Genomic DNA, 18,054 nt, shown 5'->3' on the forward strand with positions numbered 1-18,054 from the left:
CGGAAGGTCAAGTCAGGAACCCTAGTCACGATTGTTCTACTTGCCTTGGAAATGCCAGGGCTGGTTTGCGCAGCTCAACCAGTCGTGTGCAAAAGAGCAGCAAACAGGGAAATGCTGTTTCTTTCTTTTATTCCAAAAGGGATACCCTCTATCCTTAGGAATAAGCCTGGGATTTTGCTGACTGAGCAGAGGGCAGATTTGGTTTAAAATGATGAAATTGTTCTCACAAAGGTTGTTCCAGCATCCCTTCTGATGTGACAATTGGGGCCAGAATTTCTCAACACTGGAGCGAAAATATAGGAAAAGAGATCATACAAACCCTTGGTGCTTTAGGGAAAGCCTTAGCCTACCCCGCCTAGAAACAAGTGACACAGACCTCCCCACTGGAAGTGTGTGTGTCTTCACATGTATCCAAGAACAACACCAGGTGGCCTCTTGGGGAGGAAGCTGGTGAGAAAGCTTTGGGGATTAGTGTGAATTCTGTGAAATGGAACTTGGCAACTAAAGGTTAAAGGCAGGATTTATTAAGATGACTCAACTCTTGATAAAATAATCCCCAAAGAAGTGCTTCCTTTATATTCTGGTCTAACATCTGGGAGGGGCCATGTATGCACTGGGAAGGTACTTGCAACAACATTGCCGTGACTGGAGATACTGTGTATTTCTCTAACACATATCATGAAAGGCATCCATGCTGCTTAGTCAGTATTCCATTTACTTATGTGGTTTCAAACCCTATAGGTCAAAAGCCCAGTGGATATATTTCACAAAAATTGTGGATACAGTTTTTGAACAAATGCTTGTATTCGGGCACAGAGAGGAGATTGTGTACCGTGAATTTCTTAGACTATGCCACATTTTCTCTTGAGATTCAGGTCCAAAGACTATACTTTTCAAACCATTCTACCAATTAGGGCATTAGAAAGTGGGGATGTTTTTTTCCCTTTTCTTAAAATGTTAAGTTAGATACTTTACAGAACAGTGAGGCAGCCAGTTGAAGCTGATTTTGGCTAAATTAAAGTTTTAACGTTCCCTTCTTAGAAAGTCTTAGTTTATATTTCTTACACCAAGAAATTGCTGGGTGGGAAGGTTTACTTGGGATATTCAATTGTGTTTTAGGATAAACAGTAAGAAAATTCACAGTTGCTGAGCTAATCTGACAATTTCAGTCACTCAGTATTGTTTGAGATTAGTTTAGCACTTTCAAAGTAATATATATATATATTTTAAAAAAGATTTTATATATTTATTAGAGAGAGAGAGAGAGCATAGGAGTGGGAAGAGGAGTAGCAGGAGAAGGAAAGCAGGCTCCCTGCTTAGCAGGAAGCAAAATGTGGGGCTCTATCCCAGGACCCTAGGATCATGACCAGAGCCGGAGGCAAACACTTAACCACCCGGGCACACCAAACGTATCATATATATATATATTTTTAAGATTTTATTTATTTATTCTAGAGAGAGACAGAGGGAGAGCCCAAGCATGGGGAGGGACTGAGGGAAAGAGAGAATCTCAAGCAAATGCCCTACCAAATAAGGAACCCAACACGGGTCTCAATCCCAGGACCCGGAAATCATGACCTCAGCTGAAATCAAGATTCGGTTGCTTAACCAACTGATCCACCCAGGCATCTTGCCATATCTTTTTTTTAAACCGAAATATAGTGGACACACAATGTTATATTAATTTCAGGTGTTCAACATATTGACTATACAAGTTTATATGTTATGCTGTGTTCCCCCCGAGTGGAGCTACCCTCTGTCACTGAGCAGTGCGATTACAATACCATTGACTCTATTCCCTATGCTGTACCATACTATGTTTGAACTGGAATAGACATAAAACTAGCATTTACTGGGGCACCTGGGTGGCTCAGTGGGTTGAAGCCTCTGCCTTCAGCTCAGGTCATGATCCCAGAGTCATGGGATCGAGCCCGGCATCAGGCTCTCTGCTCAGCGGGGAGCCTGCTTCCCTTCCCCTCTCTCTGCCTACCTCTCTGCCTACTTGTGGTCTCTGTCTGTCAAATAAATAAATAAAAGTCTTTAATAAAAAAACAAAAACAAAAACAAAAAACCTAGCATTTACTAAGTGTCCCTAAAACCAGTTCTCAGAAAAGCCAGGTTCCTGGGGTCTGAGAGTTGGAAAACATAACACCTTTCTGGTACAGGACTGGAACACTCTCTTCTCTCATCTTTGAAATGATCCCTTGGATATCAGGCAAAGACAGTATCCTCTTTTGAGCAAACCTGGAGAATTTACCTGTTCAAGACAGTGCAGTCTTCCTGGTGTGTAGTAAAGGAGAGAATACAGTTGATTCTCTGCTTGGCAGGTTAAGTCTGTTTCAGTCTTCACTCCTTTTATGGGATGAAGCTGATCAGAAATTATTGCAATGTGTAAAAAACCAATAGGATGTGAGCTCAGTATAATCTTTTTTCCCTTTGCCTTCAGGGTACGCATGGAAACCCAGGTATCAAAGGTGAGCGAGGACCAAAAGGAAACCCGGTAGGTGAACAAACAGTTTTCCTTATAAACCACTGTATCTCTTTCTAGATTTATTTAAAGAACAAAAATGAAGAAAACAAAGAGCACTTTAGTGTATGTCAATGCCAAAAATACGATGATTTCTGTGAAGATTACAGGATGCTTACTTCCTGTATTTTCTAATTGGGTTGTTTTAGCTTGCAAATCCTAAGTAATATATGACCATTTTAGTCAATAAGTCTAGGAAACCTAGGAATACCGAACAAATTGCAATTGTACTTAAATAGTGTTGGCTCAAATTGATTGCTACAATGTTCCATGAATTACTAATACATAGTTCATATCAGATTGACAATGATACTTAATGTTTTTTATGGATCCATTTTATGGAAACCTATCAGACCATCTTCAGGCATTTTCCCAATTCTTTTCTTTGTGTACCCATAAAAAAAAAAAAGATTAATTCTAAAAAATCAGATAATATTTCAGATGATGATCTTCCAAGTTCAAGAGTGACTAAAAGAATCATAGGGGAGACAGATAACTATGTGAAAATTTATGGCGGAATTCTATGTAATGAAAAATAATAATTAAAATAAAGAGGAAAACAGAAATATTTGCATCAAATACAATGAACATTGGGTTAATTTATATAGTATATAAAGACTCTATAAAATGGATGAGAAAATATCAAGCTAGTAATAGTCAATTGGTCAAAGGACCCAAACAATTTTCAAGAGAGGAAATAAAACCAGTAAATAAAGAAATAGAAAAACACTTAATTTCACTAGATAATTACTGAAATTTAGATAAGGACAATGAGATACCCTTCAACACTAATTATTCACACTTTAGAAACTTTGTAGTCCAGGATTGTTGGGTGGTTTTTTGCATGGGGAGGAGAGCGGTTTTCTAGTTCACATAGTTTGGATTTTTTTGTGCATGTGTATGCTTCAGATTTTTTTTTTTAAAATGACCGTTTTTGGTAGCAGTTAACAGCAATAACATGAAAGCAATAATAATCAGTGAGAGCAATGAGGTGGTGAAACTGGTTTGCTCTTCATTGCAAAGGTAACTTGGTGCAAACATTTTGGAAAGCAATTAGACATTACATAAGAAGTATTCAAATATTCAAATTTTAACCCAATAGCTTCTCCTCTGAAACTGTGCTTAGGGAGGTAATGAAAAACAGAATAAGTTAGATGTATGAAAGTATTTTAGATGCATGAAAGCCAATTGCTTGCTTGTCAAAGAAAAGGAATATGATGCATCCTTGGGTGTCCTTACAATACAAACACACACAATCCTACCCACCCATTGTTTAGGTCCAAACTGATGCCATCATGTCTTCTTTTTTGTTTTGTTAAATACCTGCTTTAAATCTATGTTTACATTTCATTTATTTAGCTTGCAATTTTGGGCCACATAATATATTTTCCTAAGTCTTGCTGAAATCAAGCAATTACTCTTAAGAAAATTTTGGAAAACATTCCAAGACCCCTTGGAGGAAAGCCAAAATGGCTGGCTCTGAGGGGGTACAAGGCTGTATTTGAGAACAATGGCTGTGTTGTTAAACCGGGATGCAAAACTTGTCCTAAGCTGAGCAAATATACCTGGATCATGTCGTATGCATCCAACTTCGTTCCAAAGGGCAAAGGCTATCTGAGCTGCTATTTTCTTCTCTAGATGGCATGGTGAAATGTCAATGGTAAAGGCCAAAGATTTTTTTCCCCCATGGGGTTAACCTGTTAATCTGGGAATTCTGAATCATGCATTTTATTGAACAGTCACTGTGCAAGCTGTGGAATTATGACTGAGTTTCATTTGTTTATTTGTCTCAGGGTGATGCTCAAAAAGGGGAGCCTGGAGAAAGAGGCCCAGGGGTATGTATACAACTGGAATGTCTTCCTAAGGAAGTAATCCAAGATGCTAGGATTCTGTAATTGATCATTGTGACCCCTGTAGCGCGAGTGCAAAAAATGATTTCTGTGTACCTGTGCTCTCGATGGCTCAGACAGGCAATCAGACAGATAGGATCTTAGAACTGGAGATGTGGGGAGAGAATGCTCTGCGCAGCAGGAGTGAGGACAGACCGGGTAGTCAACCACAGGACGTTCTCTGATGCTTAAGTGAGATTTGTGGGAGACTCAAATAAGAAAAATATCTTGCTTTGTGTCTTGTGTGTGTGTTTTTTTCCAATAAAGAATGATTTAAAAATTCTGTGAGCACAGAATTATATAATCTAAACTATGCTTCTGTAAATTGGATCCACAGACCCCCCCCCAAAAGCCATCATTCTAGCTGATTTATTATTCCTAAAATTAGAAGATGTTAGAGATTGTCTGAGAAATAGTCACAGTAAATTTCTTCTTTTGCATTTTTCTGGGCAGTTTCAGTAAAGCAGCAAAGAGTAGGGAGCATGTACTATGAATTAAAAAAAAAAGGCCATGTCACATTGTTCCTCCTGGCTGTCCCCTTTGTAAAAGCCCGGGGGTTGGACCCAGAGGTTTTAAAAACTGATCTCTTGGTGTTTTTAATCAACTTTACGAACAATGGAAATTCATTCAGAAATGTTAGCTATTCATTTAGGAAATATTTCTTATGGGAAGCATATTATCATTATTTATTAAAATAAAATTAAGACAAAATGCTTATATTTTCCAAAAAGTTTATTATGGGAGAGATTAAGATATTTAAAATAGCTACAATATTGGTTGCCAGAAGGGAGGCGGGAGGGGTAGGCAAATGGGTGAAGGGGAGCAAGAAGTATAGGCGTCCAGTTATGGAATGAGTAAGTCACTAGGATAAAAAGGTACAGCATACAAACCATAAAAGACTCTTAATCTCACAAAACAAACTGAGGGCTGCCAGAGGGAGAGAGGTAGGGAGAGGGTGGTGGGGTTATGGACATTGGGGAGGGTATGTGTTGTGGTGAGTGCTGTGAAGTGTGTAAACCTGGCAATTCACAGACCTGTACCCCTGGGGCTAATAATACATTATATGTTAACAAATAGAATTTTGAAAACTTGTATGTGCTATCATGAACTTTTTTGATGAGTTTGGTGGCAATACTATTGAATGTGCTTCTAAAAATAGTATTATATAATAAAATCTGTTAAAATTGGAGGGAAAAAAATGTACAGCATAGGGACTATAGTCAATGGTATCGTAATAGGGCTGTGGGGAGACAGATTATAGCTACACTTGTGGCGAACAGAACATAATGTAGAGAGAAATTGAATCACTATGCTTATACCTGAAACGAATGTAACGTTGTGTATCAAGTATACCTTAATTAAAAAAATAGCTACACTATGAGGCAGAATGTAAAAATATTATAAATATTGCATGCACAAATTATTATGGGCACTCAGAGGATAGTGAAACCAGGGTAAGTTTTACAGGATGATTCCTGGCGAGAGAAGGATCGTGACAGGCAAGGACAGAACAGAAGGATGGAAGGCGACAGGCATTGCAGCTAGACAGTGCCATGAGCAGCGACCTGGGGGAAGGCGATGTGTTGGAAAATGGTGAGGGGGGATGCCTGAAGATGAGTGTTGCCAGAAACAGTTGAAGGTCAGAGTGGGTGTTCCATGCTCTGCTAGGTGAGCGATTTATATGAGATGAAGCTCACAACCCAAGAGCCGTGTACTTGGAAGATTAATCTGGCGTGACTCTAAAGCAGAAATTGAAGGGAGAATAAGCAGAAGAAAGGAGCACTTAGAAGGTTTTCTGTTACAGTTTGTATAAGAACAGGGACCCTGGCTAAGGCTGCTCTGGACACTGTGAAAGTCTCTAGCCATATGTGCTCACTGAACGGCTAGCCTGAATGGGGGTGTGCTGTAGGAGTAAAATACACAATGAATTTTGATGACTTAGTGCCAAAGAAAATGTAAAATACTTCAGTAATAACTTTTATACTGGTCATATGTTAAAATGTATTTCAGACCTATGGGAATCAGTAAAAAATATTATTGTTGTTGTTGTTGTTGTTATTGTTGTTTTAGAGAGAGTGCATATGCATGTGAGAGTTGGGGGAAGGGCAGGGGCAGAGGAAAGAGGGAATCTTAAGCAGGCTCCATGCCCAGCACAGAGCCGGACGTGGGGCTCAATCTCACAACTCTGAGATCATGACCTGAGCCGAAATCAGGCATGGGACACTTAACCTGCTGAATCACCCAGGGAGTCCCTCAGTAAAATATATTGTTAAAAATTTGTTTCCACTTGTTCATTGTTGCTTTTTAAAGTGGCTATTAGGGAATTAAATTACATACTAGGCTCACATTCTATTGGACAGAATTGGGCACAGTGATGATAGAGTAGAAAAGAAGAGACCATTGTAAGAACCATGAAAAGGTTTTGGGGACTGACTCTGATTCATATAGTCAGCAAACATTTATTGAGCACGTGCAATATGCTCGGCCCTCTGCTTCACTCCTGGGGATACAGGATTGAGCAAAACAGTTCCTATTTCATACAGTCTTCTAGCAGGGGGAGTAATAAACGTGCGGACAAATGAGATTTCGTCAGTGAGTGTGTTCTGGAAACATAAAACAAGGTCATGAGAGTGTTCTAGGCCAAGGGAGCAGGAGGTACAAAGATTCTTGAGTGGGAATAAGCCTGGCAGCCTGGAGAAAAGGAAAAAAAGCCAGGACTTGGCAGAGTGGTGGTAGACAGGTTATGGAGATAGGCAGGGGTGGGTAATGGAGGGCCCTGCTGACTGACAGGGGTAGGTAGGATGGATTTAAAACTAAATGCAGTGAAAGCTGGTGGAGAATTTTAACTGGTTGGATTAGAGGAATGCAAGGAGCAGGTAGAGAGAAAAGATAATTATAAACTTTTGATTCTGTGTGATTTCAAATACGATGGTACCATTAATAGAAACAGGAAAGTCAGAAGAAAATTTGGCAGACTGATGAGTTCAGTTTGGGACATTTTAAATTTGAATGGTTTAAAACTAATAATTAAGATGTCCTGAAAGGAAGGAAGGAAGCTGATAGCCACCAAACAGTAAATTGACCAGAGATTTCAGAAAGAAAAACGGGGCAGGGGGAAGAGGAGCTATAAAAAATAAGGTTTCTAGGCACCCCAAGTCTATACTTTTTTTAAAGTTTTAAACTTGCCTCTATTGACTTAAAATGTTTTAAACCTGAAAAAAAGAGTAAGGTTTCTATTCATAAGCTATGTTGTCTCCTTCCTACATACAGTCTGAACTCTTTTAACATAAAATAATGACAGGATTTTAGCATAGTTGTGTGCCGTCAGGGGTGGAGTTCCTGAGGCCAGAAGTCTAGCATTTCGTAGTTGCTGCAAATGTAAGTCATCTTCATAAAGAACCCCAATTTGGCTGTCTATAATGTGGCCTTTAATTTTAAGCCCAGGATGAAAACTCAAACCCTTTCTGCTAATAAATATTTCCAAGATGAATTAAATTATAGTGTAACAATATTTTTGACTGTAGTTCTATTTTTATGTCCCATTTCTCAGTGACCACTCATTTGGAGAGACATGTTATTTCCTTCCCCAAGGTTTTCCTTTTTTGCCTTTTGTAAGAAAAGTCACACAAAACAGAATTCTCTAGTCTGACACGTGTAACTGCGATAATAGCTTATTTATCCTGTTGGTTTCTGCAGCTCACTTAAACTATGTCTTACAATTCTATTTTCATACTTAAAAGCTATTGTTGTAGGAGAAAAACATGAAACCCTATTTGGAAAAGGCTTGCTGTCGCTGAAAGTTGGTAATTTCGCAGTTCACTTAATATTCAGTAGCGTATTACTTAGAGGGCTCTTGGGCAGGGACACAATGGAGGAGGCTGTGTGGGATTCCCCGGAGTGACACAGAAGAGGAGCAGAGGCACCGGCCCTGTAGTTAGCGGGAGATAAAATATAGGAACTTAAAGGTCACTGTCTCGTTAGCGTTGATAAAGGGACCATTTATTTCGTTGATGCTCTATATTCCAGGCCGAATTTGAAAGGAGGACCATAATGGATATAAATATTTATATACATTGGAAAGGCCATTATCTTAGCTCATTTTCAAAGCCCATTTCTCCAGCAGCCTCTGTGGAACATTCTCAGCTGGGATGGTTCGTAGTTTAAAAGTCAATACAACAATTCTGAAAGGCGTGTTATCGGTTGTCCCTTCTGCAACAAGTTTCAGTGTCTAGTTTCTCCTTCAGCTGTGGGCCCAAGGGTAAGGAACCGGGTTTGAAAAAAATATGTGGAACTGAGAATAGAATGTAATTAAGGGGAAAGTGGGTTCTTTTCTTCTCCCTTGTGTCAGTGCACATTCCCTAAGCTCAAAGAGAAGGAACATCGCTTAACATTTCTGTATGTGGTCTTAGTTTTCTTGACTTAAAAATGTGCTTTGCTATACTTTGTAAATGAAAAATATCAAACACTCCCTCCAACAATGTCTTCTAATATGTTTTCCTCTTTCTTTTTTCAACTAGGGAATTCCTGGGTACAAGGGTGAGAAGGTAAGTGGGTAACAACCAATAGGGAGACCAGGATTTCAGAAAGGAAAAGAAACCTAACTGTATTTATGTACTTAATAAAAGTTGTTTTCCTTTATTTTTGTAAGTCTGGATTCCCGAAGTCCTAGATGTACTCAACTCTGTTAATACAAAATAATAGTAGAACTTAAGGTACAGGACATGTTGTGGGGGTGAAAGGCACCCTAAGATTCTTGAGATCAGGGTCCAGCCTCTTTCAGCTCTGCAAACATGAGAACCCCAATGTAACAGGCATGCAACACAGATATCCAGACTCCAAGTTTCTACATACACATGGATTCAGCAACATGATGGTTAGGTTTCTTTCATGCTGCCTCACTTCCTACAACATCTAGACACCGGACCCTCTCACAGAATCAAGAAGATTTATCATGGTGAAGAAATTAGGAACTGCTTATTTCATAAAGTCAGACATTTGGGTAGAGCTGGGTAGGGGTCTTGTAGGCCAGGGGCGTAAATTTGACAAACAAACAAAAGTTATGGGCTGATAGGTTATTTTAGGATTCTTTGCCAATTACAAGTTTGGAAACTGGAAGGGGAGCTCCAGAACCTTTGAGTATGTTCAATGGTTCCTTCATAGGTTCATGCTACTGTTCTGTTAGCAGATTGTCTATCTGAAAGCAGAGTGTGCCTCTCTCATTCAGTCTGTCTACAACCTCAGACCTGGGCCAGAGATCTTGCTCTGGGTCTCCTCTGGCCCAACCCCCATTGGAGCCAGGAAGTTGTAGGGCAAGAGGCTCGTGCCCCCTTGAACCTACGTGTTAGGTAACCAAGACCCCAGAAGTCCCTGCAAAATGGCCTGGGCCTGCTTTGAAGGTAGATACAAACTTCTTTCCTCTGTCCATCTTTTTTCTGGGCCTGAGGGGAAACAAAATGCAGGTTGTTTGTTGAGGCTGGAGGGGGCCCTGGTGGGAGCTTTGTCGTACTGCTGCCTGGGGCACCTTCGTGTGCATCGGTTCCACCTGTGGTGGAGAGAACCAGAAGTGGGGTGGTGTCAAGCGGGAGCAGGGCTGTAGGCTGTGGACATGGGACTCTACTTGCACATGGACCTCTGAAGAATATCAAAACTCTTTCATTTTGTATTCCTTTTGAAGGTATATTTGTTGAAAGGGAAGTTAGAACATTAGTCGTTTACTAGCTTCATATATAGCTTTCAACAGTTTTGATACAGAGTATGTAGGCCTCTCCTTGCACTCTTGCCCTGGGCCCTGCATATATTAGAGGGGGGTCTACATGCAGGCAAATAAATACATCCCCAGTCATTGGGCAGGTTAAGTGCCTGTTCCTTCATCTACATAGAACTGGATTAATGTAGGCTTCCTTAGTTTACAAGGTGGTTGGAGAATCAAATGGAATTATGGATGCAACAATGTATTATAAAACTCTTTTCTGGTCTATAAATGTAAGGTACTATTACGAAGAGGCAGGGAACAAATGTTAATAAAGGAGAGTCAAGAATGTTTCAGGACCATAAAATTGTCCTATATACAGTTGGAGAAAATTATCCAGGTCCTCCCATCTTGATTTATAATGTGAGCTACCCACAAACACTATATATATATCACACACACACACACACACACACACACACACACACACACATTCATGTATATTTGTATATATGAAAAAACTTGTTTAGCCTTCTGGGAAATTACAGAATCACTGGTGGAGTTCTCATTTGGATAATACAAGCTGTCAGAGTAAAGTGACCCTGAACCATTGACATTCAAACCAGAATTTGACCAGGAAAAGCAGCATCAGAAATCGGAGGCTGGAAACAGAGCTAATCTGTTCATAGCTTTCTGAAGCACTTGCTCTCTGAAACTGTGTAATTGTGGCCATTCCACAGGGATTACTGAGCCCACCAAAAAAGAAAACGCCTTTGCAGAGGCAAATAACATGAGTACAATATTTTCATTGATGGAAGTCTGCCCCCAAAACAAATGCTGGTCCTCAGGACCCTATAGCTAACAAATCTGTCTGGACAAATGGAATGTGAATCCAGGCCAAAAGAATTTTGAGTGTATTTATGGTACTTTTCTGTTTTATATTTTGGTGCTTGACTCATTTTATTCCCATCCAACATTATTAAATTAATTGCTTTCTAACAGATTCTTTAAGGGTGATTTTCCATTTGCATTCAGAAATAAATGTTCAACTTGTTCTAAGTGAAAGCTCAGGTTTTCCTGGGTCAGATTGACTCAGTTAGATGTGCCGAGAGAGCAGATTGCTTTTGAACAGAGGCATAGCTGGATCGAGGAATTGCACCTCCTTCTTTCCTGCTCCTGATGCCAGCAACACCCCATGTCGTACCCTAGGCTAGTGGAAAGTAACTTGCAGACCACGGCAGGGTGGTTGATGAACACGGACCTGGGAATCTAACAGACTCAAGCCTGTGGTCATGGGCAAGCTATTTAATCTCTCTGAATATCCTTTGCCTCTCTCTCTCTCTCATCTAAAATAATCTGTTATGGGGATTAGCAGTAATGTAAAGGCTTTGGACTTCGGACCCCTGGTTGGTGGTTACAATTGCTATTTCCCTTCTTTAGAGCAGTACTATTCCAAATGTGGTCTGCCCGCATGTTGTCGGTCTGTGAACTGCTTGCTGGTATTTTGTGATGAGATAAAGCTTGCATCAGAATAGAAATCCACTGTATCACTAAATACACTGTTCACCTGACATGCATTTTTCACCATGTGAATCCTTTAATGGAGGCAGGGCACTGATGTTCACTGAGCCCAAGCTTCTTATGTCACGGTGTGGTGGCACTTTGCGTAGCGTGGCTTACGGCTTGTGGATTCTACAGCAGCAGCAGAAAGACAGTAGTGAGGGCACTAGACTAGGAGTCACTGGCTGGCATGTACATGTAAGTAACTCATCTAACCTCTCCAGCTGAGTTGCCAGAGCTTAAAGATATGTATTGCTTTTAGGCAACAGGGTCAGTGCTATTGTAATAGTGTCGTATGGTTACAGATAGTCACTACATGGGGGTGAGCACCGTGTCCTATATAGAGAAGTTGAATCACCGTGATGTACACCTGAAACCAGTGTAACCCTGTGTGTCAGTTATGCTCAGATAAAAGAAGATTTTAAAAGGAATTGCTTTGAGGTTCAGAAAAAAAAATATGAAAGCAGTTGAACATTCTATCTTTAGTTGTTTTTCTAATTGCCTTTTATACCTTTTAGTTCTAATTACTCCAAGTCTTAGAAGTCTGATACAATGGATTGGTATTCAGAGGTCCCAATTCTCATTCTACATGAGCAAGTTACTTAACCTTTGGAATCACAAATTCTCAGTCTATAAACGTGGGCTAATAATAGCTATGTCAGACAGTTAATGGCAGCTTAACCGAGATAAGGTCTGCAAAATAACATTGATCATAAACCACAAAACATAATTTAAATGTTAGTTCTTTTTTCCATCGCTATTCCAGGAAAGGCAGGACTGGAGAGTGAGATGGTGGGAAGTAACAGTGTGCTGGCCGCACTGCCTGTCCCCTCTTGTTAATTCCTCATGGCTCCTTTTCTCACCAACCCGTGGCATGGTCTCAGGACCTTGCTCTTACTACTAACTGATCAAAGTTGGTACTCAGGATGGGGTATCATGTTGTGGAAAAAAAACAGGGACTGTGAGTCTGAGCTACTTGATAGAGGGAAGTCATCTTGTTGAGCCTAAATTTTCTCATCTCCAAAACAAAAGTGTGAACTGATCTCACTGAGCTGTGATATGGACTCAATTAAATCACACACGCAAAGAGCATATGTTAGATGCTCAGTAAACCTTAGTCTCTGTCCTTTTAATTTCATCCACCACTCCACGACGTTAAGCCTCACTAGGTGGTGTCATGGATTTGATTCTGTTGAGTTAAGGATGACTCCTGGGTAAAACTTTTCAGAGGGCAATGCCCAAACAACCCATAATTGAGGATAAACATGCGTATGACCCAGCAACGTGCTTATGTCACAAGAAATCTTTTTTTAAAATCCTAACCCTGAATGACTGCAAATGTCCTCTTATTTATTTCATTTATTCATTTATTTAATTAATTTATTTATTTATTTCAGGGAGAAAGTGGACAATGTGGCAAACCAGGAATAAAAGGCGACAAAGTAAGGAACAAGTTTTTAAAATACTAACAACTTGATCCCTTTGGGTCTGAGTTTCCTTAAGAGGAAATTCCTGGGATTCATTGCCTTGCTCTCACTACTGGAGTTGCAAAGTCATTGGTTCCATTTTCAAATCTGTAAAACGTGAAGCAGAAAACAAAGCCATACCTAACGTTAGCTAATGGAGCCCCCACATGCCTTTCTTAGGGATCTTTAAGACCTTGCCTTGTGGCCCCCTAACCTTTAAGGCCAGACCCACACAACGTTATGGGGAAAAGAATAATTTAACCTGCAAAGTCAACCCAAGCTCCAATCTGGTTGAAGTGGAATTGTTTTTCAGATGTAAACACCGACAGCAAGCACTTTCCAAAATAGAGAGAAGAACTCTATGGGATAAGTTAATGAAATAATTATAAATAATGTGGCAGAATTAGGTAAGGCCGGGGTTTGAAATTTTGAAATTGCAGCAAGCCACAAGCAATTGGAATGGTATTTACCTTTCGCTAAAAAATGAATATGAATAAAGTATTTAAACTGGAGACGACATTAAATATGGTAAGCAGTTCCTTAATGGACCAGAAATATACAGAGAGCACTTTGAAATGTAATGACAAAGGATCCAAAAATGTACAGAGTAAAAAAAAATTCATTATAGTTAAGAACTATGAACAGCATGCTACCAAGACACTCAACTCTTTCAATATCTGTAACTTAATTACGGGAGAGAGACAAGGGGGAAAAATGGGCAAAAGGTGAAAAGCAGAGAATAAGATAATGACACCGGCCTATGTAACTAACCATTTTAAATAGCCTGAGACTTTGTGAAAGCTTTTAAAGTACTATGGAGTTAAAGGCCAGATGGATCTGAAAAATGTAGCCTTGGTAATTATCTCTGGGCAAAATGAAACTGTAGTAATGAATAGATTCTGCCCAGAGGATAATTGAAAATGGGAGACAGACGTGGACTTGAAAGTATAAAAGGAGGGACACAGAAGAACAAAAATGAGAGTGAAACAGTAACCATGAAAACTATTTGAAATGAAAATGGCTGAAAAAGAGTTAATATCATATTTCGTTGGCTAAGATGTCAGGGACTGTTAAATGTCCTATTATTTTCTGTGCCAAAAAGAAAGAAAAAGTGCTGTCAATTATAAACAGAAGATGGAATTGATGGTAAGACACATCTTAATGTCAGAGATGTAAAAATCTGGAAAAAAAAAAAAAGGCATGACTAGAGTCAGGGAAATAGTGTCCTTGACATGAGGAGTTCATATAAGTTCATAAGTCAAACATGCAAAGAACTTGAAGAGACATGAGTGAAGGAATATAAATGGTTAGTAAATGAAAAAAAAATCCAAATATATTAGCCATCAAATAAGTGAAATTAACACATGAAAATATTATTTTGCTTATCAAACTAGCCAACCCTGAGACAATAAATAATACTCAGCACTGATGGGGAGTGTTTAAGGTGAAGATATACATTCTCTACTCAGGGAGTAAGAATGGAAATCTGAACAAACTCTGTGGAGGGAAGTTTTGCTTTCTCTTTCCATGTGTGGTGCAAGACATAAAAGAGAGTGAGAGAGCCTTGAATGTGCTCATTGTCTCTGTGTTGTCTGTCATCCTCTGCCAGAACATCATCTTTAGGAATCCATCAGAAGAGGGACATGACTTATATACAAAGATGTTCGTTAAAATATTATTTAAAATAGTAATCATCAGAAACAATTGTAATGTCAATACTAGGGAAATGAGTAAGTAAAGTGCGATAGATTCATATTCTTGAATATTATTCCATTACGTTTTTTTTTTTTAAAGATTTTATTTATTTATTTGAGAGAGAGACAGTGAGAGAGAGCATGAGAGGCGAGAAGGTCAGAGAGAGAAGCAGACTCCCCATGGAGCTGGGAGCCTGATGCGGGACTCGATCCCGGGACTCCGGGACCGTGACCTGAGCCGAAGGCAGTTGCTTAACCAACTGAGCCACCCAGGCGCCCCCTCCATTACGTTTTAAATGACATGGAAAAATATTTTTGATACAGTGGAAGACCAGATTAAGAACGACACAAAGGTGCATATGCCCTTCAATTAAATTATTTAAAGAAACGTAATTATTGCATATATGGCCTAAAAAAAATAACGTAATTATTGCATATATGGCATATACGGCAGTTGCTTCTATGTGATTTTTCCTCCCGTTTCTTTGCTTTTTTCTATAATTGCTAAGGTTCATCTGTTATGAACAGGTTATATTTTGGTAAGAAAAAAAAAGTGAGAAAAGAGAAACTAGACTTTATTATATTCTCATAAAAATAAATTTTAAAGGGGTTCCTAGTTATAGAACATATCAAAATACTTTCCATCAAAAGAGGGTTGAGTATAAACACTGTTCTCTTAAGTTGCATGTCTTGAAGATGGGCAGAAGAGTGATCTTATGGGGAAACTTACTACATTGTTAGTTGAACTGACTTTGCCTTGTTGGAAAGAAACAATATTCCACTAAGTGTACTGCTTTCTAAAGAATGTTAAGAAATAAATTCTTTACTCTGATCAAATTTTCAATATACAGGTGAAGGACTTACATCTAAAATTGTGTTTTCATGGAGTTTACTAAAGGGAAACTTGACCTCAAGTTGGCTTATTAATTAGGATCATTTTGTTAACAATGCATCTGCATCTGTTGGCTTTGCTGTTTGGTTAATCTGGGAAGATTGGCCATTACTGAGAACACATTCCCTTCTCCTCCACCTAAAATCATTGCAGTTTGATGATGGATATTTAGAGCAACTTGCCATTCATTTTATTCCACAGGGATCCTTAGGACCACATGGACCAAAGGGACCCAGAGGACTTCAGGTAAGTCTGTGTTTGATCAGATTAGATTACAATAATAGGATTAGAATCACCAGGGAAGCTCTTAAAACCCACTGTGCGGGTTTGCTGTTCTCTGATAATTCAATCAGAATGTCTAGGGATTGAAGCCAGGCATCAGTAGTTTTAAAGATTCCCAGGTGATTCCAATGTTTAACAAAGTTTGGCAATCACTGCCCTAATGTTGTGAATAACTAATTCAGGTTCTCCAAAGATAGGTACCAGCAGATGGCTTTACTTAGTAGAGGGATAAAAGTCTAAAAATTTGGGTCTAGGAATACTGATAAATCCAAAGCAATTAAAAACAGGATGTAACTATTTTTGCCTTGCTGCTGTAATATAGTTGGAAGAACTATGCATTTTATTTACATTACAGTATTTGTACTGTTCCATCTTTATAAGTACTTAATGCTCGATAACATGGAAAAATTATTTAAGGCATTTATTTAAGTTAAACATATTCCAAGGATTTCTAAAAATAATTTAGATCAGATTTTTTGTTTTTGTTTGTTTTTTTTTTTTTTACTCCAGTCTGGGGAGTGGCCTGCTCTAAAGTTTTGATGGGGGGAGGGTATGTGTTAATTGCAGTATTTCAAAAAGTCTACTAAAAATTATAACTTGACCCAAAATTTTCTAGACAGCATCTAGTTAACCATCAACTCCTCTGCTTTGGCCTAGAATTGTCTTGGGGCAGGGCAGTAACTCTGGTTATCCTGGAGTCATTAGAAACTCCAACTTTCAGTTATAAACTGAATTTTTATTTATATTGAATATTAATATTTAAAAATATTTTTTAAAGTGTTCATTCAAAATTTTTTGAAAAGAGTGTCCAGTAAGGTTGGCAACACAGAAAGCAAACACCTCGTGAATAAATGTTTGCTCTGAGCTTAAGTACTATTTTAGAAACAGCCTATAAGACCTGAGCAATTTTATCTCATTCCACTTCCCAGTCACATGCAACCCCAAGGTAACCAGATCTATAGTCTGACTTCTAACTTCAGCATTCCTAGGGACCCTAATGAACAATTCTTTCCTGGTTGGCTTTTTGTATACAGAACTAATTCTTGGTTTTCACCTTGGAGCAGGGCATTAGTGGACCTCCAGGGGATCCAGGCCCGAAGGGATTTCAAGGCAATAAGGTAATCATGCCCTTTGATTAAAGACAGGCAGAGTTCCTTTCCCCTAGTGAGCTATAGCGGTGTGTGTTTTTATTTTTTATTTTTTAAAAAGATTTTATTCATTGATTTGACAGACAGAGATCACAAGTAGGCAGAGAGGCAGGCAGAGAGAGAGGGAGGAAGCAGGCTCCCTGCTGAGCAGAGAGCCCGATGTGGGACTCGATCCCAGGTCCCTGAGATCATGACCTGAGCTGAAGGCAAAGGCCTAACCCACTGAGCCACCCAGGCGCCCCAGTGTGTGTTTTTATTAAGCAGAAGATAGTGGGCTCTTTGAGGATGTATCTTTGGCAATTAGAATGACCTGTAGGTGTAGACACAGAATTGGGTTCAAGTACATGCAGAAAAGTCAGAAAAAAAATAGATTTATCTATTATTATTATGTTACTCAAAGGTACATTTATTAAATACGAGCCATTATTAAGAATCTTTGCAGTATTTCCTTCTTACTCCTGCTTTTTAGTCATTTTATGGTTCACTAGAAACTGAAAAGCAATAACAAATAACCAGTTCAAATCACTGTTTTTCCCCATATGTGATGTCAACTCAATATATAGTTTATAAAAGAAGGAAATTTGTAAGAGTCATGCCAACAAAAATAAAGCTTTTAGAAATCTTTACAGGAGTGTAACCTCAACCATCAGTACCGGGCTTGTGATGTCATTCCACAGATAAGCAGGCGAGATAGCAGAAGGGGTTGAGGAAGAGCCGAATAGAACCCAAAGATGGTATGGCTGGAATATTTAACAGATCTAGTTATAAGGCTCTGGTTTTTAATGAGGGTGGCCATTAATTTGCTGAAAACAAGCTTTTTAGTATCTTTTAAACTCTTCTCAGTGCTCAGTAAATTTCATGGATATAGTAAATATCTGATAGTGTTGTTAGTGACCAGAGATCTGTG

The 18,054-nt window shown here is 39.0% G+C and overlaps 1 protein-coding gene across 1 annotated transcript in view; it reads left to right on the forward strand.

The window, feature by feature from the left end:
- The window catches only part of COL28A1 (collagen type XXVIII alpha 1 chain), a 158,323-nt gene that overhangs the window by 13,396 nt on the left and 126,873 nt on the right, over positions 1-18,054 (forward strand). Inside the window, exons 6-11 of the mRNA XM_032305402.1 lie at positions 2,447-2,500; positions 4,321-4,362; positions 8,934-8,960; positions 13,063-13,107; positions 15,919-15,963; positions 17,064-17,117. Of these exons, the coding sequence (XP_032161293.1) occupies positions 2,447-2,500; positions 4,321-4,362; positions 8,934-8,960; positions 13,063-13,107; positions 15,919-15,963; positions 17,064-17,117 (267 nt within the window). The remainder of the gene's footprint in view (positions 1-2,446; positions 2,501-4,320; positions 4,363-8,933; positions 8,961-13,062; positions 13,108-15,918; positions 15,964-17,063; positions 17,118-18,054) is intronic.

This window comes from Mustela erminea, chromosome 11, assembly GCF_009829155.1.
Source record: "Mustela erminea isolate mMusErm1 chromosome 11, mMusErm1.Pri, whole genome shotgun sequence".
Lineage (NCBI taxonomy): Eukaryota > Metazoa > Chordata > Mammalia > Carnivora > Mustelidae > Mustela > Mustela erminea.